The sequence below is a fragment of the Dryobates pubescens genome, chromosome 11 (genome assembly GCF_014839835.1).
Source record: "Dryobates pubescens isolate bDryPub1 chromosome 11, bDryPub1.pri, whole genome shotgun sequence".
In the NCBI taxonomy this organism is placed as follows: domain Eukaryota; kingdom Metazoa; phylum Chordata; class Aves; order Piciformes; family Picidae; genus Dryobates; species Dryobates pubescens.
Window position 1 is genome coordinate 227,742 of NC_071622.1, and position 25,955 is coordinate 253,696.

The window sequence follows — 25,955 nt, forward strand, 5'->3', positions numbered from 1 at the left end:
GGTGTTTCACTGCAGTCCAGCCATTTTTATGTGCAAGTGTATTGGGGTGAGCAACAACCTCTTCCTTGCTGTTTGCCTCTTAGCACTCGCTAGCATTGAAACAGGTGTGTGATGTGATGTGCCACCTGTGCTTCTGTGAAAGCTGACCTGGCAGATACTGACCCTTTGGGCTCAAGAAGTCATGGACTTGAATACTGTTGTTTGTCAGAGGAATTGCAGCTATTTCTGGAGCCACGTTGTTACCACAAGCACTGACCTCGAAAGCTTTGTCACTGCTGAAGCCACTGCCCAGTTTGAGACTCATCCACAAAATAAGTCTGTCTGATGAGACTGATAACACTCTTGTAGAGTGATGGAACAGAGATGGCTGTTCATCAGCCTTTGAATGCAGTGGGTGTGGAATTAGCACCCTTTCTTTATTGTGGTTTTAGCACTAAGGGGAAAAGACAGTGTTGACATTTGAGGTTGAAGCCCAGTTACCACCTGCTGCTTTGCTTCATGCCACTTCCTTATTTGGTCTATTTCCAGAGATGTTTGGTACACAGTATTGTGTATGTTTTGTTCCCTTCCACCTGAAAGGGCTGACATTTTCTCTCTCTTTGTTGTTGTGTTTAAATTGTAGCCATCTGCAGCCACTTCGACGTTCATCTGTGATTAAAATTTACCTCTTGAGAGAGGAAGCATATAAAGGAAGAGAGAGAGGGATGTAAAGTGTACCTGTCTCTTCTCTCTATTTTCACATTCCTGCTTTGAATGATTTCCTAAGTTTTCAGCCTCCTTTGTGCTCTGGCATCAATGGTGATAGCACTGGATTGTGAAAATACTGAAGTTCTGGTCAGGATTCCTTTTCCTTTTATTAGGAGTCCGATCACCTGTACTGGAGAGGCTTTTGTGAGCCATTTGAAGACTCTTGATTTACTTCTTGTTTTTGTGACAGCTGTGTCCAAAAGAGGATGCACAAGTCTGTCCCTTATGACTTCATTTCAGATATTTTGGTTGCAAAACCAGAGTGATACTAACTTTGACTATTCCATGTCAATATAACACAGATAGATGTTTGTTTTGTTTGGGTTTGGGTTGGTTTTTTTTTGTTTGCTTGGGGTTTTTTTGTCACTCAGCATATTTGGTGACTTAATTGCTTGAAGCACATATATGAAATGTTGTGAATTGTTAGGTGTTGCTGGTATCTCATGCGTGTTCTACTACTGTGGCATGTTAGAAAGGAAAAAGAATTGAATTCTGTTCTAAGCAAAGTCATCTTTCTCAATGCTTCTCTGCGTAGTTTTTTCCCCAATTGCTTCATTGTAAGTAGGTGCTACAGGAAAAAAATCTTTTGTCAGTAAAAAGTTCTCACTTTCTGTTTTTCTTTTGGGGTGTGTAAAGTAACATAGCCTGAACCCTTTCCTCTGATTCTTGGGAACAAGTTCCATAATACATATATACCCCCAAACATAGTATCATAGAATCAGGGTTGGAAGGGTACCACAAGGATCATCCAGTTCCAACCCCCCCTGCCATGGGCAGGGACACCCCACACTAGATCAGCCTGGCCAGAGCCTCATCCAGCCTGGGCTTAAACACCTCCAGGGATGGGACCCCAACCACCTCCCTGGACAAACCATTCCAGGGCTTCAGCACTCTCATGGTGAAGAACTTCCTCCTCACCTCCAGCCTGAATCTCCCCACCCCCAGCTTCATTCCATTCCCCCTGTCCTATCACTGCCTGATATCCTGAGAAGTCCCTCTCCAGCCTTCCTGTAGGCTTCATCCTGCTACATCTGCTACATCCTACATCTGCTTCACCTCACCCCATGTGATCTGAAGTTTCTGCAATCCTTTTAAAAAATTAATTGTTGTTACAGATTCTTTTGTCAGTTCTTGCACAAGTTTTAACAGGCACCACCACTCACATAGTACTGAAGCCAGAGTTGGTAACTGATGTACTTAAATGGTTGTGTATGTTTGTTTTTCTCCCCTCCTGTGACATTTAGGATGGTACAGCAGTTTTCAGTGGACTTTGAGAAAAGAATTGAAGGATCAGGAGATCAGGTTGATACATTGGAACTGTCAGGAGGTGCCAAAATCAATCGTATTTTCCATGAGCGTTTTCCTTTTGAACTAGTGAAGGTATTTATCCAGCTTGCTGGTGTGCTTTGTGTTTTATTTGTATGCTCTTATATTCATGCTGATGTCAAGGTAAGGTCTGATTGGAAGAACCTGCTCTTAACTGTGGAAGAAATTACATGAAGTTATGATTGAAACTTTTGACTTAACTTCCAGGTTTGGATATTGAGATATCCATGCTAAGAATGCTGAAATGTAGGGATGAGAATATAATTATAGTCCGAGTTCTTACTATTTTCCATAATTCCTTATTGGCTTATGACAAATAGCATCTTCCTTCTTGTTAGGCGAGGCAGGCAAACAACTGCAATTGGTAAATTTTAAGTTGCTGTATTCAAGAAGCTAGTGCCCAGTAAAATTAGAGTTATGGAAGGGGCCATTTTCTGTGCTTTCTGCTTCCTGTGTTCAATGCATTAGGTCAAAGTCAGCTTTCAGCCCTACCCTTTCACAGTGGGAGGTGAAGCAGAAGCAAATTTGGAGTTTTGAGAAAACATGTCTTCTCTTGATATATCTCTTCTTGCTTATTTGTCTTCTGGGTTACAGAACAGAGTCCTAGTGGAGTGTGAACTAATGAAACCTGGTTTCCTATGAGTCTGTGTTACATATTCCTCAATTTTTCTTTCCATGTGCACTGTGCTGTGTGTCTGGTCCCCATATTTGTACACTTTTTCTAAGCTTTCTTTCCTATGGCTGGTTCCAGGGTCTAGATGTGGTAGGTCAGCTGGTAGTCCAAGGGAACAGCTGACAGGTGGGTAGTGACCCTTCTGCTTGTGACAACACTAACTACTCTTCCAGCTAGCTGGCTTGCAAGAAGTGCACAGAAAAGCTGCATCACTGCCTAACTGAAACCACTCCTCTCTTAGACTTGTTTGAAAAATAGTAGAATGAGAGGGGAGACTGAACAGACCGTAATCACAGGAGTAAACAGGCCGTAATCACAGAAGTTGAAACACTTTAGGAAATTTGGTTTAAAAAAATCCCCAAAACCAAAAAAAAGTTGCATCTTCCAAATCCTGTTTCTGGCTTACTTTATGAACTCTGCAGAACTGTTGCAGCTGCTGGTCTATCTGGAATGGAAGGCTGCATCACGTTCGACAGCCCTACTGCTGCACGTACCCTTGCCAGTTGCGCTTGTCTGTCTCCCAGTCACATCGGAGAGGTGATGTTAACGTGCCTCCTCTGACTCGGTGCCCTGTGCTTTCCTATCTCTAGATGGAGTTCAACGAGAAGGAGCTGCGCAGAGAAATCAGCTATGCCATCAAGAACATACATGGTATCAGGCAAGTGCCGCCACGTTCCCAAGCCCACCCCCAGTGTGTGTCCTTTGTAACCTGCGTGCATGCTGGCAATCGATGGCTGGACCAGGTTCCTGACTGTCCTGGTTGTGAGCCACCAGCTGCCCAGGGCAAGAGGGCAGAAAAGATATCTGTTTCTCTCCCAAGGACTAAATATTGGGAATATAGTTTAGGGGTGAACCTTGCAAGGCAGGGTCCTGGGTTGGCCTTGGTGATCCTGAGGGTCTTCTCCAGCCTGAATGTTTCTGTGATTCTGTGATAAGAGTGCTGCACGCGGATGGGACGTTCCAGTGGAAATCCTATTTGCAAACATGTACAACAGAATTCAGGCAGAAGGAACACATTCACAGCCTAGACTCAGTCCTTCACTGGGGCCTACCAGCCAAAGCTTTCCAGAGCCTTCCTGAAACCTGCACCCCCCTCAGCCCAAGAGCAGACAGCACTGCCCTCCCTTACAGTCAGGCCCTCTGCAGGCTTAGTTGTGGCATAGCTGGAAATTCCCTGCCAGCCCACAAGCCATGTCCCCCCAGACCATGAGATAATGACGTGTGCTCTTCCCCAGGTGGAGAGAGGAGGGAGATGCTGGCTGTACGCTCCCTTAAATAGATGGATACCATGAAGGGGAGTAGAGTAACAGTGCAGTGTTTGATCTTTTCCGGTCACTGATGGAAAGGTCTTGATGAGCAATTTATGGTAGTGCACTGATAGTTTGGGGCATGTTTTCATAATTTGCTTTCTAATATAACTTATCTGCCAGGATAGACCTTTGCATGCACTGTTTGGACAAGTAAGGTTTATTTGTTTAGAACTGGTTCTGTGAGGTTTCTGTTGTACTGGTTCACATATATCCTGCAGTGATCAAATGAAATTTTCCATGTAGGAGTCTGATTAACACAGCTATAGGATTCTTGTGCAAGGGATTGTACGTGGGCTGGTGCAGCTGCCGCTCGTCCTTTCTCTAAGGTTCGATATGCTGCTGAAGGGGCTTTACTGCATTGTATCAGTACTGTTTAGATGTCTCACAGTCATCTTTAAGTAGTAAGGCATGCTCCTACTTTGATATTCGTACTGCAAATGGTGCTGTTTATTAGAGAAAGCAGCAAACTTAGCTCTGTGGAAGTCTGCTTGTGTAGGGATTGTCGCCTGGCTGTAAGCCTCTGAAAATGGAGATATGAGCAATTCAGTAAAAACAATCTTCCTTGCTGAATGTTTTTATTGCTGTCTTACATGTTCTTTTATGTCCACAGAACGGGCTTGTTTACTCCAGATATGGCATTTGAGGCCATTGTTAAAAAACAGATAGTCAAGCTGAAAGGACCTTGCCTAAAAAGTGTGGATCTGGTGATGCAAGAGTTAATCAACACTGTCAAGAAGTGCACCAAAAAGGTAATGTAACTAAAATGTAGTGGTATGGTCGATAATATAAAGCCTGCCTTACACTTGATGGTATTACAAGAGATTTCTGATCTCTGCTCAGGGTGTAGGGTGGCCTAATGGTAGCAAATACAGGATCAGTTCTGAGGTGTAAGCACAGGTATGCTGAAGTTGCTGAGAAATTTCCTGTCGCATCCCTTGTGTTCTGACTCAGGCAGAATTTTTTGGTACCAGTGAGCAGGTGAAGGAGCCATTTCTAAAGACAAGAACGGCTGACAATAGTTTTTTTTTTTGTCAGGGCAGCAGATTCTTTGCAGTATTTTGAGCGGTTTCCAGATTTTTTTACTTCTGTCAGAATTTGGAAAGCGTGCCACTAGAAGTAACTGTCCAGATTTCCCCCCCCCCCCCAGTATTACTTGCCAAACTTACCACTGTTTAGCAGTTTAAGTACTGTTACCCAGATGTAAAGATGTTGCCACGAGGTGGAGCCTTCAAAGTACTAGAAACGTTTTCTTTGTTTAAAGCCTCACTCTGGAATTAGGCACAGTAGAAGAGAGAAGCATGGGAAAACCTCACCCAAGGCTGATAAACTGTGTTTCAGATGTCCAAAGTGTCTTTTCCTTGGTGTTCACAGCAACAATCCGAGGGCTTAGGTCTCCAGTTTTTCTGGGAAATGACTATTAACAGCAAGTAAGGATTGCCTTGTAGAGTGGCCAACCTTTAGCCCAAGCTTCACAAGCATTGCTTTCTTCCAGAGAGGAAAGCTGGAGGCTTCTCTGTTTGTATTCTACTGAAGCCACCCTGCAAGTGTAAATTTCTATTAATTTTGCTTTTCAGTTGGCAACATATCCAAGATTGTGTGAGGAAACAGAAAGAATTGTTGCTGGTTACATTCGTGAAAGAGAAGAGAAGACCAAGGATCAGGTGAGAATAAGTAGGTGACCTAACTGCCTGGGGAAGTCTGCAAGAGGAAAGTTCTTATGTACAAAGTGCAGTAAGGGAATAAAAGATTCAATCCCACCCTTTAACTGCAGCGAGGCCCACAAGCAATTGAACTGGAACATTTGTGGGAGTGACAAACTTTCCTTCAAGCTTAAAAGTGTTAAACCCACCCCCCCACTCACCCCACCCCCCCAAACAATGCAGACAAACTTGTTTAGAACATTCATCACCCAGCTAAGTGCTCCAAATCCAGGAAACTTCAAAGCTTAGATTATGTGAGAAAATCCACTGGAAGTGGAAACAGGAGTTGTTGTCTGGAGAGTGCAGAGTGTGGGGAAGAAGAGCTAGGCAGAGCTCCTGAGTGGTTTTGGACTTCTGTCTCTCTACCCATTTCCCTGTGCAAGCTTGGGGACTGTGTCCTGCTTCTTTTCCTTTAACATACACTGTGCCTGAAGTCTTCAACAGCTTTCCATAAAATCGTATTTGCTGGGCTTGTACTTGCAGGGAGTTCTACTTTGCACACTCAGTTATTTAAAAAATTGGAAGAGCCATTTCCCAGCGCAATGTGCAAAATACTGGCTTCCTGAAATGCCAAGACCTGGCCAAATAGGTTATTGACATGTATCCACATCATTAATTACACTTTTGGCAGTTATCATTAGTAAATCAAAACACCAGTGAGATTTTTGGAGGTAGGAGCTAGACCCAAATCCCAACTATCTTTTGCTTTGAGCAAGACGTGTGATATCTCCTGGAAATGATGGAGAATCTGGGAGGGATTCTGTGTTTGAGGAGCTGTGCAGAAACAACTATATACACTTTGTAGGGATTAAATGGTAACAATAGGTTTCTTCCTTGCTCCCTGCTGGCAAACGGAAGTCTGAAAAAGTGGAGAAGTGCAGTCTCATGCATGTTCAAGAGGCTGTTTAAGAGTGGGAGTGAATTTCAGTGTTTTGGCAAGTTCTTTGCTGAGTTAAACTATCAAGTTTGAGTCAAAATGTGCCTCTGAGCTATTGAAGGACTGGCAAGTGCTAAGTACATCAGCCATTCATTCTGTTACTTCATTGACTAGCCCATTTCTCAAGCCAGAAGTATGCACCAGGGTAGCTGCCTGTATGTGGACTGTAGACTTTCTGGGCCAGAGCTGGCTTGCCTGTCACTTTTTTGTGTATTGCCTAAAATAAGGGCACCTAAATTTTCTTTACAGTTCACATTTCTTGCTGTGAATAGAAATATATTAACTTGTGAAATGTGGAGCTATGTTATATGTAATTGAACTCTCTCTGCCCATGTACGATTGATCTTAATGAAGTGGGCAAGGGCCAAGGTAGTGAAAAATGAGGTCTGTCAGGAAAAAAAAGATACGAAGGGGAAATAACTCTTCTGTATTCTAGCATATCAAACAAGCACATGAACAGAAGTGGTGGCATTTTGAAACTATTGATTGTTTTGGCTTGAATGATTACGAAAGCAATATTCAATAATGCAGAAAACTTAGAAGTTCTGTTCTGTTCTCCCTTCCTTTTCCTCAAATTCTCTCTCCCACCTTTCCCATTCTTTTTTTCTCCTGTTTTCTCCAATAGGTGCTGTTGCTGATTGATATCCAGGTTTCTTACATCAACACCAACCATGAAGACTTCATTGGCTTTGCAAAGTATGTATATAGAGGCTTTGTTATAAACACACTGTCTGTTGGGGTTGGTTTGGGATTTTTTTTGTTTTTATTTTGGGGTTGGGTTTTTTGTTTGGTTGGTTTTTTTCTCCTTGTTTTAGTTAAGCTGAAAACACAAGTCCTGAAATGTGACAGTGTAGATGCTGGCTGTGAAGTCCCAAACATGTAGGATCATGTTCTCTCTCGATATACACAATGTTTAAACTCTGTCCCACTTGTAGGGCACTCTCTACTCCAGTTCACAACCCTGGTTTCACTGAAGCTAAAGCTTACATCTTGGTCTGGAATCACATTCCTATTGGGAAGCAGCTCTGGCAAGCTGGTGCCCTCACTATATGTTTTAGGACCACAGAAACGTATAACATTGGTGGTCTCTCCACATTGTTGCTAGGGCAGATTTGGGGAGCTGTGATTCTGTGTGAGAGAGTTTTGCTCAGAGTAAGGGATGTCACTGAATTGTTATTGTGCCTGCTGTTTGGCTGTAGAGAATAATAGTAGCTGAATGCCCTGAGGGCCTAGTTTGACGTTCTCCTCTGTTAATTGAAACGGCTGTGAGAATGTTCTCCAGTGCGTTCTCCCTCAGCTTCCAGCAATTGTGCCTTAGGGACTTCATACCAACATTTTGACACCAGTAAAAACATTAAAGATGTCTTCACTCTTTGAAGAATAAATGTTCCTTCAGTCATGTTTATGCGTTATTTGTCGTAACCGTGTTTGGAAACACAACAGGTTTCATCCATGTGGGATTCTAGCAACAAAGTTTGGCACTACAGTGCATATTATGCCATGGCCCATTCTAGCTGGCTCTGTGAAGGAAGGTCTCCTCCTTTGTCAGGATGCCTTGAAGGCTTCAAACATGGAGTTCAGTAAGCTGAGAGGGAAGAAGGCAAAGCCAGTTTGTTTGTGTTTGATTTGAGCAACTTTCTCTAGGATTGTTTGCAGGTCCTAGATAGCTTTATCAGTTCACTTGACAAATGGCAGGATGTTGTAGGAATGGTAGCTGGCCTTCTAGGGGTCAAGATAACAAGCTGCCTGCTATTTACTTCTCTTCATCCTTTTCTGACAGGAAAAAGCCTACTAAAACCACTCCATATATATTCATGATGTGTGTTGTGACCTGAAGAAGTCACATAGTGCAGCCTCCTGCTCATGGGAGGATCAATGCTGAGTTCAGACCAGGTTACTCAGGCCTTTGTCCAATCAGATCTGAAAAACTCTAAAACTGGAGATTCTCCAACCTGTCTGTGCAGCCTGTCCCAGTGCTTGCTTCTCCTCAAGCCTTTGCCTTGTCAATATGGAACCTTGTACATTTTATAGCCTTGGGTTCTGGAGTGCCAGGCATACCTGGAGCTGTTCCATTGTTCCTACCCTGGTAAAATCCCACTTGTAGATGTCGCTGCTGGGCCCCATGGTCAAGTCTGTGGTCCTCACTGCTGTCTTTGCCAAGGAGTTGTGATGCCTGAGTTCAATTTGTTGGGAAAGCTGCTTCCTCTTTTGCCAACTGAGATCCAGACATCCCAGCTGCTTTGCACAGGGCATAAGCAGGTACAGTGTGATGTGAATTGAATTGAGAAGGATTTAAGGATGCAAATATTTAGAACAACTTTGCATAGTTATGAAATGGTGAAATCTTGGAATAATAATGTCTGTCTCATTTAGCAGAGTGAGTAGTAAAATGTTGGGATTTGGTTTGTTTCCAGCTGTAGTCACTTAGACAGGTGCTTCAATGCAGGTAACGAGTAATTTCTATTTAGAAGGGTAAATAGAGGACCGGTTGCTGGGCTGTTGTAAAAGGCATGAGTGTCTCAGTATGATGCTAGTGTTCTAATTAGCTTTCCTAAGGCAATAAAAGAAAAAAGAAAACCAAACAAGCCAAAATGACCAAAGAAACACCCCCAAAATCCCCAACCCCTGCTACCACAACCAAACCAGAAGAATGTCAGTTGTTTCCTGAAGCTGCCCCATGTGTGTTTCTCAGGCAGACTGGAATGGGTGAGGGGTCAGTGCTGTGTGTTCTGTGTGCATGTTACTTCATCAGGATTTATGCACCAAAGCTTATGCAACTCAGACAGGCATGAGAGACATGTGGTGTTATTTGGTCAGAAGGATCTGGATGATTGAGAGCTAAGCCCAGTGAACAGGCACATGGAATAAACATCCTTGTGGATTTTCTCACAGGCAGCATGTGGACTGCTGGTTTGATAGAGTATGGTCCAGAGGGCAAGATCAGAGTTGGAAAAAGCGCTGAGTTAGGTGCTTCATCAGTTCTTTGGACCAGCAGCTGTGCACAAATGAGTTGCAGGATTGACCCATGGGCTGGGATCCAAGCACGTATTTTTTGGTTACCCTTTGAGAGCCACATTTGTAGCTGATCTAGTATACATGCCTTTTTTCCTTCAGTTCAGTGCCTGCTGAAATGGTCTAAACTAACCCAAACAACACTTCTGTCACCAGTGGCCACTCTTGTGGCCGAGTAGCCAAAGCCTGCTTTCTGAACACTTTTCTCCTTTCCAACAATATTTTAATCTCGGCCCAACACTTACAAACCACGAGATAATGCAAATGCTTTTAGAGTTAATGGCAGCTCACACGTTTTTAAGGCCAGAATGTGTTCTGTTTCAGTAACTAGTATTACCAATGTTCAAGAATTGAACAAAATACTTTAAATATGGTTAGATTTCAAATATACTCTGTTCTTATATGATTGCAGCTTTGTGGTGGCTTCATCTGTTGGTTATATTTACACCCTCAAAATGTGTATAAACATTAGAATAATCTCCACGACAAACTGTCAAGACAAAGCTATTAAGAAGCTTCCTACAGGGGAGGATTTTGTTGTTCTGAGCCAATAAGAGAAATGGTTTGTTTTTTGAATATTTATAGAGGTTAATGTTTCCAAAGTTACCCCCATAAGCCATAATTTCTTTTTGCTTTTAGTAACCTTTACCAATCCACGTAGAATGTTGTTGTTACTCTGGTTTTCTCTGCTGGATTCAGAAGTAACTGTTGCTGCTAAAACCTGTTCCTCGGGAACTGGCTTAGTTGGAGTTTCTTCAGCGTAACTCTTCTCCTCTGCTTCCCTTAGTGCCCAACAAAGAAGCAGTCAGGTTAACAAAAGTGCAGTGGGAAATCAGGTAGGCACCTAACAGAGAATGGATGCTGGCATGTGCAAGTTAATCCAAGCTGTTTGGTTTTCTTGGCTGCATTTATTTGTTGTGAGTGTATCATTCACTTTTTCTGCTTCAAACATCTATAAAAAGCATCATCATTGCCTCCTTTTACCAAAGTTTTCAGAGCCACCTGACTTCCACTGGTGCCATCACTTATCATTTAATATTTCTGCTACTGCTTGCACTGCTGGGGAGAGTCTCTCCTCCCATGCCACTTGGTGCATTGAATCTTTTTTCACGTGACACGTCACTGCATTTTGTCATTAACTGCAAACTTGTGAATTTCAGAAGCCAAACTGCTGGTGAGTACTTGCTTGTGTGTGCTTTCTCATAGCCATTTACTAGCTTTCAGTGTTCACAGCTTAAGAGGCAATCCAGCAAGCAAAAGTGAATTTGCCTTTACCTCTCTTCTGCAAACTTCTGGTTGACTTCACAAAGGTGTTGAACCCAGCTTAACCGGTTGTTGCCCTCAGAATAATTAGCATTTTCACTGAGATGTGTTAATGAAATTATTTGTGTGTTTCTTTCTGTCACAAAAAACCTGGGACTGATTCTGTGAGATGCTAAGTGCTCCTGAGCTCTGCTTCTTGCTTTGCTTTCGTATGAGCCAGAGGTGCTTCGTACTTTACAGGATCAGTCTTCTGTTTTCGTATGAGATGAAAGTAATGAAAATGCTACAACTTTGAGGGTTTCTGCTCGCTGTGAGGGTTTTGCAAAGTCTGAAACAGAAAGAAAACATTATGGAATTAGTATGTAATTTAAAAGGAAAAAAAGAATTTGACTAAAACCAAGACAATAAAATTTTGTACGAGTAATTACTGTTATTGAACATCTTTCTGAGGTGCAGTTTGGTCAAACAGTGCTCAGGAGGTGAAAGGTTTTCAAATGTGATCACTGAGCTAAGATCCTGCAGGTCTTGTCCCCCAGATAAACCTGACATTTCAGAGTCTCTTGTTCTGATGTTGTAAATGAGAGTGCTAGCTTTGTTTGTAAACTTAGTCATCTTTGGGGATAGAAATCCAACTTCTTCCCCCCTCCAAGAGATGGCTAATTATTTTTGAGATGTTGAAATAATCCGTCAGCTTCTTGGATGTGGTGGTCCCCTGCAGCCTGACCACTGCAAGTGGCATTTTTGGTGTAATGTATAGTTTGGACCAAAATGAAAAAAAGAAAAAACAAACAAACAAAACCCCAACAAAACACCAAAGCTGATAAATCTAACCACAGAAATTCCTTCAAAGAATAGCTTCTCCCTGCCAAGGAGAGATTTCCTCCTTATCTAGCTGTGCTGGAACATGTGTCAAACACAACAGCCAGCATCACTTTGGAGTGTCCCAGAGAAGGGAAGTCAACCAATTATCTGACTCCCCAAAAATGCACAAGTGAAATGAATGATATTTTAATTAAGTGACTGTGTTGTCTGTACAGCAGTTGAGACAAAGCTTGGTGTTTTAAAATTAATGCTGCAACTCGATTGATTTTTGCATCAAGGACTTTGCTGAACCTTTTATTCTGAAGACTGTAAACCTTTGTTTGTAAATTAATTGTTTGGAGTTGAAAAGAATGAGAAAATGTTTCTGAAATAAAACTTCATTTTTGCAATTTGCTATTGCAGGGAACCAATCTACCGCCTTCAAGGCAAATTGTACGAGCTAAGTTCTGTAAGCTTTATTGTTGCTTTTTCATTTAGCTTCTCAGAGGGCCAAGTTTGTCTCTAACTCATTGGTTTGTTCAATACTCGCTACTAAACTAGTTAATGTTAAACTGTCCTGTCTATAACACTTCTCAACAAAGTGTAATTGCAGTTCATCACTTAACTGCTACTAACTTGCTGTTACAAGTATGAACTAGTGTCACTTAAAATGTAGAAAACTCACTATTTTTATAATTTACTGAATTTTTCAAACTAAAATGACTAATTGGTGTTTATTTTATTATACAACTGGAAAGCAGTTTCTATCTGGTTTCGGTGCCTCTATGCATAGTAAACCTCTTTTGGCAAGGTGAGCAAACAGGTTTCTGGTAATCCAAGGGAAGCATTAGCTCTGTGGGTAAATGAACGTGCTGTTTATGGGTGCAGGTACTGTTCTTGCTATGTTGCTTATATAAAGGAATTACTTCTGATAGAAAAATAAGTGAGTTTATTAATACAACTTAGAAGCATTCAAAGGCATTTTAGTATTCTTCTCATAGCACCAGGACAGTCAGTGTGGCTTGGACAGACTCTTTGCTAACCCTTCCACTTCATGAGTAAATAAATATGTGAATGCCTTTAATATTACTAATTAGAATTAATTGTCTAAACAGCAGTTAATTTGATAACAAGTTACTCCTGGTTCAGTGATGGCTAGGTGTGAGCAGTAAATCTCTGTACCATGTGCATTCTTTCCTAATCTCTGTGATGAGAGCCTACAAACTTTTCCAGCCTGGCACATCACCAGGTTACACTGGTTACCATTTCAAACGAAGTTCAACGATGCTTACGCTCAACAAAGGAAAAGGGACTAGGCAGCATTGACTCTGACAGCAGCCAAATTCAGTCTCTGGGGAGGTCAAGATCATGAACTTTCCCCCACACAGGGGGATGCTCATTTACGATTCATTGCTTTTCTTTTTCGTAGCTTGCTTTATCTGGCATGATGCAGATAACCATTTCCCTGGATCTCAGAATTAAGATGGGTGCAGCAAAATTGCATTTTTGGAAGAAGTGTAATGCCAGTTCCTCTTAACATGTTTTGCTCCTTTTCCCTCTCACTTTTCCACTCCTCTAATTTATCCTCTCATGCTTAATCTTTGGCCTTTTCTTTTGTTTGTTTCTTTTTCCTTTGCTACCGCCTGAGGTTTTGACCTGACTCCACAAAGTTTCTTTTTAAGCCGCAGGTTAGTCTGTCTTCTAATTTGCTTGCAATGACCAGTGTGATGCTTGGTTTTACACAGCACACTAGCAAGATCTGGTTCCTGAAAGCTGACCCATCCTTAACTGTGTATTTGGTGTGCTAAGATTTGTTTTGGTGACTAAAATTTAGTGATTGAAACTCCCTTTCATGATAAATCTTTGCAGATGAAAGTGTCATTGCTCTGTGTGCCTGATACTCTGTGAGAATGCAAAATATTCAACTTAGAGATTATATATAATTTATACAAAATTCTGGTTTGTGTTTTCCTTCTGTGGCAAAATCATCTCCTGTGCTTGAAGTAGCTCCTGTAATTGGAGAAAGGCCTTAATCTGAACTGTGATTTTTCAAGTCACTGTCCAAGGGATCTGAGGGTTTGAGTTCCAGCCTCTATTACAGTGTGACACCATCAATCTGATTCACTTGTCTGGACACAAGCAGCATCCAGACCCCATCAGTTGGCCTGAACTATAGTGCCAGTAAGTAATTTCCCCCTAGTAACTCCTTTTCTCTTTTTAGTCATGCTTGGGAGCATACTTTGCTGCTACTTTTTCTTCAAAGACACTTAGATCCCATTACCTTGCATGACCCAAGGGAAAAAGATGTTTACAGAATTTTTTTCAACTATGGTGATGGGAATTTTGCCATGGTCAGTGAGATGGTTATGAAAAAATCCTGACAAGGCTGTTCTACAGAGAAATGTCAGAATGTTTGCCCATGGCCAATCACACGAGGCTAAATTGTGACGTATCCTTGAATGAAACATGCAGCTGTTGACTTTTCACCTTCCCAAGATGAGAGAAGTATTCTGTTCTCAGTGGCCTTTAATTATACTTACCTTTTAGGCTATGATTTCTTCATGATTTACCTAATCATCCCAGTCTTTGTTTAACTACATTTGGAAGCATGTTGCAGGTTTTCACTACTAGGTACTTTGCTTCAGTAAAAAATAATTTTTTCTTTAAAGGAGATGTGTTTAGGTCTTAAGCCACTATCATTATTTTTAAGTTATGTGCTATATTGCACAGTGATTTATTGTGCATTGGGGAAGCAATGTCACAAGATCTTGGCTGAGTTCAGTATCAAACAGATCTGATCTGTTTCTGCTCTGACATTTGTCAAATCCCAGTGAAATACTGTATGAGGATTCTGCTCTAATCTGCTGTTCCTTGTTAGCCTCTGTAATGCAAGGTCTTCATATTTGAACCCAAAGAGCTTGTAAGGATGCCTCACAGAGTAATCTTTGCAATTTTGATTCTCTCAATCTGCTTACTATTTGGTTGTTAGGGGAGTGGTTAGAAGGTAGAGTAGTGCTGGGGGTTGTGTTGTGTTCAAAAGTATTTCAGTGGAGTTATGTAGCACAGTTTGAGCTGTGTTAACTCAGCAAATGCTGCTGCTTATATTATTGTGGAAGTAGCTGGTCTCACGATGTTGACATTTGTGCTTTTGCCTGCCTAGTCATTTTCACTTCTCGCTCACCTTCCTAGAAATTATCTTTCAGGTACTTCTTTTAAAGAAATTCATCACTTTCTGATTCTCGGATGTATTTCTTTTACAAATACCTTACTTGATTTACTGGCGCAAGTCATGTAGCAATGCATAATATGGACTTACTGTGTCAGATCCTGCTTTCCTGTTTATCCCTGAAGTGCTGGAGAATAACAACAACAGATATGATTTGGGTTTTGTGCAGCTGAACTATCAGACAGTGACTTCCTTCTCAGTAGTTCGTGTACATTCATACCCTCTAGGTTTCATTTTTCACCAGGTTAGGTGTCGGGGCCCTGAAGGAAGGAACTGTGTCATCTCTTCTTCATCCTGTGCATGGGGTCTGACTGCCGGCTGGAATATTGTCTTCACTAGCTTCTGGCAGTGCCCATGGTTTTCACCTTCCTGAAGCTCATAACTCATGTCACTACTATCCGGTTTGCACTGAGTGACATTTAGAAATGTGATAGAAAATAGCGGAATGAATGTCTTCAGTGCAAGCCAGCCAGTAAATGAGCTACTGACAAGACTACTGAAATGCACTGCTTTCATTTTCCAAGCTGAAGTGCCATACAACATAGCTAACACAACAGATTTACAAACCCAACCCCCTCTCCCCACTGGAGATTTTTGAACTTGAAAATCTCTTTGAAAACCCTTATTGCTTACTGTCCATGGAAGGACATTTATTTCTAGATTAGAGCTTGAGCTTATTTTTGAGAAACTGGCTGGAGTCTGAGATGTAATCCAGCTTCTCTGGAAAGTACAACTGTGTTGCTTATTCTCACTTTGTTTTGCTCTTAAACCTTGGTCTAATATCTCTTTTCCCCCCTTGATCCCCACACTGATACTGAGTAGTTTCAAAGTGTAACTTTTTGTGTGGTTAACAACATGCCTGGGAAACAGGAACAATCCAGTGAAAAGGACATGAGGTTTACCACACACTAAGATCATCTTCTCCCTCTTGATGTCCCCTGGAACTGCTTCCAAGTATTTTGGATAATTGTGATCTGTTGTAGTGCCCAGGACATTGCAGTGAACACGGTACCCTGTTTGCCCAGGGGAATGTAGACAAACTGGTCTAGGCGTTTGCATGTGAAAAATATCAAGATACTGTTAGAACTTGATGCCCTGCTTTGTCCTGCCGTGTTCTGTGGGAATGACAGGTGGATCTAATCCTCAGCACATAGGATTGTTGAGGGAAGAACTTCCTTTACAAAACAGTGACCCATGTTTGTATTAGCAAGTCAGCTTGTTCCCATCCACACCCTGGGATGGTTATGCATCTATGGGGAGATGTCCTGGACTGGAGCAAGACAGCCTTCTGGAGCTACACTAGAAGTATTGAAAGCTTCATGGCACTTTAAATGGCTTGTATAGTTTAAACTCTTGACTTGGTCTGTTGTGAGACCTCTTTCACAAATGCATTCTTGTCAATTTGAGAGAATTTGACCTGCATTAACAAGCTGCAAAGTCTGTGGTAATGATGAGGGAAGCACTGAACAGAACAAGTAGGGATACTGTTTCTCTTCCCGTTTAGGTGCTCATCACCTGTAAGGTTCTTAAGCATGCTACTAGAGTGTTTCTTACTGGTTTGCTTCTAGAAACCACCTCTTAAACCCCACTGTGACATCTGCCTTCAAATCTTTTCCCCACTTTAAGATGTGTGTGCAGACCAGTTTTCAGTGTTGTGCTGGCCTGGCTGCCTGTGCTTCCACGTGGATTAAGTGCTTTAGAGGGGCCAGCACAGCATTTTCAGTTGCAGACAGCATGGTTCAAGAGCATCCTCTCACAGCCCCTAGTTTCAGTTTCTTTGTAACATGGGAATAACCGCCTTGGCACATTTGTTGTGAAGCATTTTGTCTACTGTACAAAGGTAGCTCACTTTGAGTGTTTGAGGAACTTTAATTTTCTGAATTTTTCCTAAAATTCCTTCCATTTGCATAGTTCAGAGCAGAAAAAAAACCGAAACCAGCTTGGTTCCACAACGTATTCTGTGCCAGCAGCTGCCTGAAAACCAGTACATTGGCTGTGTATGCATGCTGCTTGTTTCCTTCAATAGACATTGTAAAGTAAAACCAGGATTTGATGAGCAATCAGGTTCATGTCAGCTTGCACTTGGACAAGCATTCCATGGCTATCTGGACTCACTAATGCCCCCTCTCCACTTCTGTCTTCCTACTCCCCCCCCGAACATAAATACTGAAAGTAGTGACACACTTCTGCAGAAACCTTTGTGTTACAGGCTGTGCTACACCCTTGAGTCTCTCCACAGGAGTCATGTCCAGTTTTCTCATAGCTTACTGAGTCTTCAGAGCCAAGCTAGTGCTTTCTTAGTGATTTGCTTACAGGCTGAAACCCCAGAGTCTGTTTTTGGACCATGAGGGGTTTTCTCACCCTGCTGGCCTGATCAGTAGTGAGTGGGGAAATGGTACTTTGGATTCTGTGCTTTGCCAGTGCTTTAACCAACTTTTCAGGAGCAACTTCTGATCTCTTTCTTTGGTCCAGTTATAAAATATAACTTAAACTCTTGCTCTGTGCAGTATCAAAGTTGTTTTTTTTCAGGGAGCTTACATGACTGTGCATGCTGAATGGGAGTGAATTTCAGTTCTGGAACTTTTGTAGATAACAAGGAATAGATACAGAGCAATGCTTTTCACTGGCTGGCTGCTGATTTTGGAGTTACCAGTCTGGTAAAGCCCTGGGAGAGGAATGTCACAGTCTCGTATGCTTCTCTAAAAGCAAGAGGAGGCTCATGGTTGATCACACAAATCTGTGCTTGTGTGAGTTGCTGAGAGAGTTCTGAAGGGGTTCTCTAAGCACTTCTTCCATCTCAATGCTTCTTAGGCAAGTAAAGGGTGTTGCTGTGGGGAGAAATGGAATGGCTGAGGTTCCCTGCATCTGTGTGATAGGAAGGGAAATTGAAAGATTCTTTATGATGCATAAACTGGTTCTCATGACCATTTGCTCTTCTTCATGTCTGAAGTTGTCATTCGCCTTCAGTTTTCTTTTGCTCCCCTTTGTCTTAGCGTGCTGTAGCCTCCTGGCTAGTTATAGGTATGCTGTTTCCCTCGGTTCTTTCATCTTTGGCTTGTATCTATTTTATAAAGTCCCACTTTACTCATTTTCCCCCTGATTTTTATTGGTGTCCTAGGTGTTGATTTTTCCCCCCTCTTTTAATCTCTTCTACCCTGTAAGAGGGAAATAGCTCTCCTGTATCTCTCCTTACCACGTCCTGTCTGAATTTCAAATTAACTGCAGAAGATCTCTCCACTTTGTAACTCGATTCAACCCCTTCTGAAAATTCCCTGTGCATGCCAGAAGACACTCACTTTGCCTGAATCGAGATGCTTTTCCTAGTATCCAGATGTACACGTGCCCTTAACAATTGGGCTAGAACAGAGTAGTCATGTATAAAGTTTATGGACTTTTACAATGTGTTATTACACAGCAAATGAATATCTCCAAATTTAGATGATCCATATCACCCTCATACTTGCTTTTAAGTACATCATGATACTACTTAGGCTTGTCTCTTTCTCCACCTTTTCTTTTTTTCTTGACTGAAAACACTATATTCACTTGTTTGTTTTGTTTTCTTGAATGCTAGGAACCAACAAAAGCCTTTGGTTTTGCCAGAGACTGAAAATATGCACTTGTTCTTTGGTTTATTTAGCAAGTCTTTCTTTAAAAGAATGAATGCAGGAGCAGAATTATGCCAAGTGTGTAAGGAGCTAAACTTGTGTCTGACTGCACCTCTGCACAGGTGATCCGGAAAGGCTGGCTGACCATCAACAATATTGGCATCATGAAAGGAGGATCCAAGGAATACTGGTTCGTTCTGACTGCAGAAAGCTTGTCCTGGTATAAAGATGATGAGGTAAGGATTGGAGGAATTTTTCCTACTGTGGAAAAAAAACACTCCAGCATTTATTCAGTCTTATGATTTCACCTTAAAACATGGAATCAGCTTGTGGAGACGTGAACTGAAAGAATGTTTTAAGGTATTACCTGTGTTCTTTAAATTCTCTGGGTTTGGTTTAGGAGGAATGCTCAGAAACTTCTGTTGAAGTGTTCGTATCATAAATACAAGATATTTGTGTGGAGGTATTTTTGTTTGGGTTTTTGTTTGTTTTATTTTTTCCTCTCTTCCTGTGGTTTTCACATATTGGTATTTAAAAAAGGAAGAAAGAATTAAAACAAAAAAGCTGTTTTGGAATGTTCTGGTTGTAGTTCTATGCCTGTTTGAGCTACTCTTGCACAGCTAATGGAAGTAAGCTGATCATAACTTGTCTAGGTAGTTACTTCTAAAAGTAACTACAGGGATCGATTTGATGGTAACAACTGCTCTCTGTCCTCACATTCTGAGAGGATGAAAAGCCTGTCTGCAGATTCTGTAGGTATGGATTTTCAAATTTGATAAAACACCTTGGTAAGAAATGTCACTGCACATCAGCAAAGCTGTGGTGAGTGGCAAGAGGACTGGAAAAAGCGTTTCTATGATAAGCAGGACATCCAGGTTGCTCATTTTATTGGATATGTTTTTAGGTAGCTTTTCCATTCTGATTTGCTCTACGATTTGATTATTCTGTCTTGGGAAAGAGTTCACAAAGTTGTGTTGGGTTTTTTTAATTATTTTTTATCTGGGTCTTCGGCAATAGCTCTTGGAACATTAGTGAACTGTTTGAGATACTTTCTGAAGATGGTCAAAGCCACAGCTTGACCATCAGGTTAATCAAAAGACCAGTGACTTGTTTCAGAAACAGAGCTACTGGCTTCTGAAAATAGAGAAGCAAATATTTGATCTCCTGGCTGAATTCCAGTTTTTGTAATTACACTTTTCTCCTTAAAACGTTCTCCTCTCTTTCAGCTTGGTTTGGTAGTTGTCACATCCTGTTCTCAGATGATTACTGAAATGGCTGCATGCTGTTGTATTTCCACCCTAGTAAGATATGAAGTCTTCAGTGATGTGTGAGGTGATACCCATGTTTATGTGTCTGGGCTGTGCCTGGGCTCAGAACGGCTGTGCACGCCGTGAGGTCGTAAGGAGTTCAGATCTGTGCCTCCCGCTCGGGCTGGTCACTGCTGCAGTCTTTGCACAGTAGCAAGAGCCTCTCCATTGCAGCTGGGGAAGATGCGGAGAATCAGGTCTCACCTTTGATCTCCTGCCACAGAGAGGAGTTCTTTCCCCCTGCACCTCTAGCCCTGAACAACAAAGGTTGTAGCAGCTATGTGTACCAGTGAGCTCTGGCAAAGTACTTCACAAAGCCAGAGCGCTAGCTAGGAGCTTTAGGGCTGTGTAGGCTGTGTACCCCCTCTAGTGTAAGCTGAGCCCATTTTCCGTAGTCCGGAATTTACTCTGAGAAAATCACTCTCTGAATGCGAGTGGTTGCATGCTAGTGCCATTAAAAGGGTGTAAATGATTTCCCTGACTTGTGAGCTGCAGCTTTTTCAAGCGAAGGGTCCACAGTGGAGTGCATTTTGAAGCAAGTTACTTTGGTAAAAGATTTCAGAATTTATTGGGTGATATCAGGATCACAAAAGAAATGATTTGTTTCTGGGTTTTGTTGCTGCTTAAAGATACAAAAGTATTTTGTTCTGGGATGGGAATCAGTAATTAAGAATGCTTTTTAGCCTTGTGATTATGGAAATACCAAGTTGATGGTTGAACAGCCTGGGTAAGGCATTGTTTAGTATTAGTGGCATATATACTAATCTGAGTCAATTGCTGGTCCTGCATTCAGTTGCTTGCATTCGTAGGTTTGTTGTGTGACCAGTACATGACTTTGTCCTTTTCCACTTGCTTCAAATCAAGCAAAGTGTGCACCACTTTGAGGCTATTGTAAATGAGTGCAAATATAGCACGTGCATCCACCTCACAAATGACAGCTTTTCCTTTGGAGCGTATTCCCTGTACTACTAACTAAAATAGCATAAGGCATGCCTACACGAAACCAAAGATCAAATCTAAGCATATTAGCTCTTGGTTGTTGCTCCTTTGGTAGGTAGCGCAAAAAGCTGTCAGCTTTCGTGCTGAGGCTCATTTGAGAGTCCACATCCAAGTTGGAAGTTTGCAATAGGATAAGACGGACTTTGGGAGTGTGGAATGCCACGCTGGCTTGGGAATCCAAAAGCTCCTTGTTGGGAAAGTGCTGCAGCATTGTTACTACAGGGCATGGCCAAAGTACATTGTGGGTTTTTTCTAGTGGTGGTTTTTTCTTTGTTTGTTTGTTTTGATTTTTCTTTTTTATTATTTATTATTATTTCACTGACATTGTTGGTGTTGGCCAAGTTGGGTTCTAGAACTTCTAAAACTTTGAAATTTACATTTATTAGGAAAATTCTCTTTAGTGTTATTCCCAAATGTAATACTTTCATTCTGTGTCAGTAGGGAAGGATGTTGTTGTCAGCATCCAGTGGTAGATGCAGTCTGTATTATAATTTCACAGTTCATTCCCAAGTATAAAAATAAATAAATCTGTGTGGTTTGGGAAGGAGATATGAAAACAAGTGAGGAAGTGAGAGAATGGAAAGGTGAGAAGTTATTCTAAGGTCTAACTTTGTGTCTGATGGTAGAATTAATTTGCCACACAACAAGCTGCTCTCGGTTCCTGTGGCCAGCAGGGATGCTGGTGATTTCTACACCGACAATAACCTAATAACGCAGGTTGCTTGACTTGTGCCTGGGAAGTCAGTGGGAGGACGAAACACACAGTGGTGCCGCAAGGCTGCGTACGAACAAAACTGGTGTTAGCGAGTGAATGAGAACAACTAGGAAAAGAGTACTATAGCAAGCACAGTAAAAATTTCAGCAGTGGGTTTTATTGTCTTTTATAGGCAGTGTTGATTTGACTCTAGGTGGGTTGCAGTACGCGGCTTGGTTACTGACCGGCCGTCTGGGATCCAGAGTGACTCTTGGCTGGAGCTGCTGGTGAAGATGCTCTGGTGTCTCAGAGCGCTTTCCCACTGGCGGCTGTCCCTCAGGCTGGGTTGTCATGCGACTGCCTGTCTGTGCCTGCTGTACAGGTGAGAGGATGTTCTGCACAGCAAGTGTAGACAGGCAGACACATGACAACTCCGTCCAGCCAGTCCCTTGGAGCCGTCACCGCTGGTGTGCAACAGTTTGTACCATTCCAGTTTGGGGGGGGGGCTTTGAGAGGGGAACACACATAACAGAATTAAACTTTAAAACATTGGGAGCTGCAGAACAAGAACAGAACTTGATTTTATTTGGAAAATAAGCACTTTGTTACATCGGTTCTCATCGTGCCGACATGTGTCGGAGACGCGATTTCACCACACCGGTCACATCGAACATTTGGAAAACGAAAGGGTGGAAGTCATGGTTTATTTTATATGCAACTCATACAGGGTTGTGCCTGCATACTGTACTCACTCACAGCAGTCTAGCCAGATGTTTCTGCTCTTCTTGGAAGCACAGAAATACTGGAGTTCAAGATAAAGGATATGTTTACACAGTACATATTTTCTAGGAGCAGATAAGTACAATAATCTCGCATGTTAGAAATAAAAGTCAGTCTGTGTAAATGGAGGAAGCCATGTGCACATTCGCCAGTTGAAAGGAACATGCTGGAAAGAAAACTGGTTGCATTTTGTATCTTTTTTTTTGCTGATGTGTTAAAGCTATGCACTTTCAGTGATACTGTAGTGCTTTGCTTTGCATGTTATTTAAGGTTAGCTGTCTCTCGAAATCTGTACTTTCTATGGAAACAAAACAACTTTGTAAAGCTTCAGTAATGTTTCAGTTAAACAGAGGCTATGCTACAGATCAAAAAGTTTGTGAATAGCGCCATGCTGCTTCGCTAAACTTTCCTGTTTATAAAATAATGCACAGGGACTGTACTGCAGTCTAGCAGTGACATTTGCAACATCACTGAGCTGCTGCTTCAGAAAGTATGAAACACGTTGGAAGCTTAAAGGGGGGGCGGGGGGGTGGGGGGTAATCATTGCAATACTTTTCCATGCAGATTAAATGATTCAGTGTTATAAGGGTGTTTTAATATCACCATTGCTCGCTAGTGCCTCCATAGGTAAGCAATAAAGTTGTGCATTCAAACCCTTCTCAAGCATAGCCTATACAGAATAGTAGCAAAAGACATTCCAGCCTGAAAACTGATTATAAAAGGGATGCATTTACCAAAAGGCTAAGGGGGGGGGGGGGTGGGGGGTTTGTGTGGAGGTTTTAAATGTGACCCCTAATAAATGAATATGTAATTATTCCAGCGTTCTACCAATAATCATTAATTTTACCTAAATAAAAATACACATTTTAGCTCCTATACAGTCAAAGTGTACAAAATAAGTTTATTCTATGAAGAATTTTTTTCTTGTATCTAACAAGCTGGAATAAGACATCTTAAAAGAATGAAGGAAGCACGGAAGATGACTAGCGAATTCAGACATGAAAAGCATTAATTGTGAAGCATTAAATATTCTTGCTTTAACTTTGTGATATGCTCAATTGTTGCAGCTTTAAGTGAAATTTGCAGTGCATGCTTTATGTTGGCATGTCTTCCTACCCGCCTGACCATTTTGCTTTTCTTTAAAAGTGGCAAATCAGAGGTACTTCTAAAACTTGTTTTATATATTTTGCCAAACGGAATGGCTGCGTGTAGTTGTTAAAACAAAGACCTTTAATCTGCGAGAAAATCAGCTTCTATGTTCTGTATCCTTGAAATAGCAAAGAGATGTGCAGTAAAATCCATTGGCAACCCGTGCGGTATAGAAGGGTCGGGGCAACAAAAGCGTGCATTTTAATTAATAGGTTTTCTATTAACAACTGTCAGGGAAATTAGTCTGGGAGTAAAAGTTGTAAGTGGAAAGATTGTGTGGTCTTTCTAGTAACTGCACGAGGAGAACTCATCAGAGTATCAACAAAGAGCTTTAAATCTTGCACTGAGGCAAATTTATTTTGGCTACCACTAGCTGAATGATTTTGGGTGCTGCATCTGCTCAGTCAATTCATCGAGTCGGTAAAGGGCTTGAGAATGTTTCCAAATACTTGTAGCAACAAAAGAACACTCTTGTGATTGCCAATAATGTATTTACAGAAACCTATGCTAAGGATCTGACTTTAAATATTGGTGGCTTGGAAACAGAGTTCAGAATTGTATTCTCTCCAGCTGTGATCAGGACTTTGTATTTAAGGGCAGGTTGTTATTTTTAGATACTCTCTTGCAGAGCAGCCTAAACTGCAGTGCTGAGGTACAGTAGCATTATTCAGGAAAGTTTCATTCTGAACTCTGGCATTTCCTGTCGTTTTGTAGCTTTCATCCTGACCCATAAGGGGTGGTGGTGGTTGTTGTTTGGTTTTCTTTTAAATTTTTTTTTTAATTACAGTCTAAGCAGCAAAGTCTTTTGCAAGTCAAAGTAAAATTAAATTCTTGATTAAAATGTATCAAGTTAAAACATAAGCACTCTAAGATTTGGGGTTATATATTTTCCAATCTGCTTAACAGATTTTGATTAAGAGATTATAATAATAATAATATTAATTAAACAGTCTATTTAGAAGTTTGGAAATTTTATGTAACTATTTTGGATGTTAATATATTTGCCACCTAGCAGTGGCACTTGGGTGGTCTGCAGACAAGTCTGTGGACGCACGGTGATAGTACAGGAAAGAGGACAAGGAGTGTGGAGAGGGTAGCAGTGGCTTTCAGTCTTCCGAAAGCACAGATGTGTTAAATAAGGCTGGAAATGGTAATATAGAAGATAACATGCAACTTAATGACAAAGCAGGGAAATGTCAAATTACATGGGGTTTTTAAAGTAACTGAGTTTTTTTCTTACATGTGGATGCTTATTTGTTCTATATTTGTTTCTGAAAAATTACTTTCCCCCTCCCCCCTTTTACATTATAAGAATATATAGAAAAAGTTAGAAATATTTTTCTTTCTCATCCTCTTATAATTCTGTTGGGTATTCTAAAATCATGCTTCCTAAAGGTAAAAGAAAATCCATTGTATTGAAGCACCCAGCTATTTAAATGTTCATATTGACCTTAATTTGCTTTTCCCGTTTTCGTGCATTCTCTGCTAATACGAGCTTCATACGACAGGCTTAGGCAATGAGCTAGTCCTGGTTCTACAGAGCTCTCTCACCATGATTTAGCATACACTGGACCATTGCAGAAGTAATATTTATTTCTTTGTGTTGTGGGTTTGGGTTTTTTGGTGGTCGTTCTTAGTTTGATTTTTTTTTTTTTTCCCCCTTGAAATATTTTTACACAGCTCTCCTGTTTGCTGACATGCATATTTAAAGCCTCTTGGTTTATAGCTATGGAACTCTTCTGTATGGTTATGGTCAATCAGAACTTGTTTCAACCAGCTCTGTTTGAAGGACCAGAGAATCATTTAATTCACTTTGAAAATGTTTTGATTATGGAGCTGAAGCAGATATGCTTCCTTATTCACTCCTAACAATACAGGCTTTCTTTCCCTATCTGTTGCTTTGCATGCTGCATTCCCCCCCCACACCCTCCCTCCCGCCTCCTTTCCAAGCCCCATGCCAAGGGGGCCTCCTAGATCTCAGCCTTACAGTCTAAAAATGCAACTTTGAGGAGTCATGGGTATATGGGAGGGGAATCACTTCCTAAATCCAGAAAGGTCATTTAAAATAAAGATTAATGCAAATAGTGGACTAGAGATAAGAGAAGCACTGGCTCCGTGTGTTTTCATTGTCTTTGCTTATTTAGCAGAAGTTAACGCAAGCTATCTTCAGCAGTATTTTCACTGAGAGCTTCTTACAGCCTGGATAACAGCAATTCCTTTCTTAATTTCTAAATGAGAGTTATAAAAGTAGCTATGCAGGTAAGCACTGGTTAGACAACAGTATTTGCAAACAGTCATGTCCCCCTTGAAATCATCACTGAGTGATTTTCTTAACGAGATTTGGAAACTTTTCCTACTCCTGAAGAAAAATCTAAGGCACAAAACTTTCCAGATTTGCTATGCCTGAAGCAGCAATCACAATT

General features: G+C 41.3%; 1 protein-coding gene across 3 annotated transcripts in view; it reads left to right on the forward strand.

Moving 5' to 3' along the window:
- The window catches only part of DNM3 (dynamin 3), a 172,992-nt gene that overhangs the window by 35,477 nt on the left and 111,560 nt on the right, over positions 1 to 25,955 (forward strand). For 2 of the 3 annotated variants that reach the window (XM_054165601.1, XM_054165602.1), the window contains exons 8-14: positions 1,992 to 2,127; positions 3,337 to 3,404; positions 4,667 to 4,805; positions 5,631 to 5,717; positions 7,319 to 7,389; positions 10,493 to 10,541; positions 18,726 to 18,839. In XM_054165601.1, coding sequence (XP_054021576.1) covers positions 1,992 to 2,127; positions 3,337 to 3,404; positions 4,667 to 4,805; positions 5,631 to 5,717; positions 7,319 to 7,389; positions 10,493 to 10,541; positions 18,726 to 18,839 — 664 coding nt within the window. Of the gene's footprint in view, positions 1 to 1,991; positions 2,128 to 3,336; positions 3,405 to 4,666; positions 4,806 to 5,630; positions 5,718 to 7,318; positions 7,390 to 10,492; positions 10,542 to 12,192; positions 12,223 to 18,725; positions 18,840 to 25,955 lie in introns of all 3 variants that reach the window. The other variant, XM_054165603.1, reaches the window with a different exon arrangement.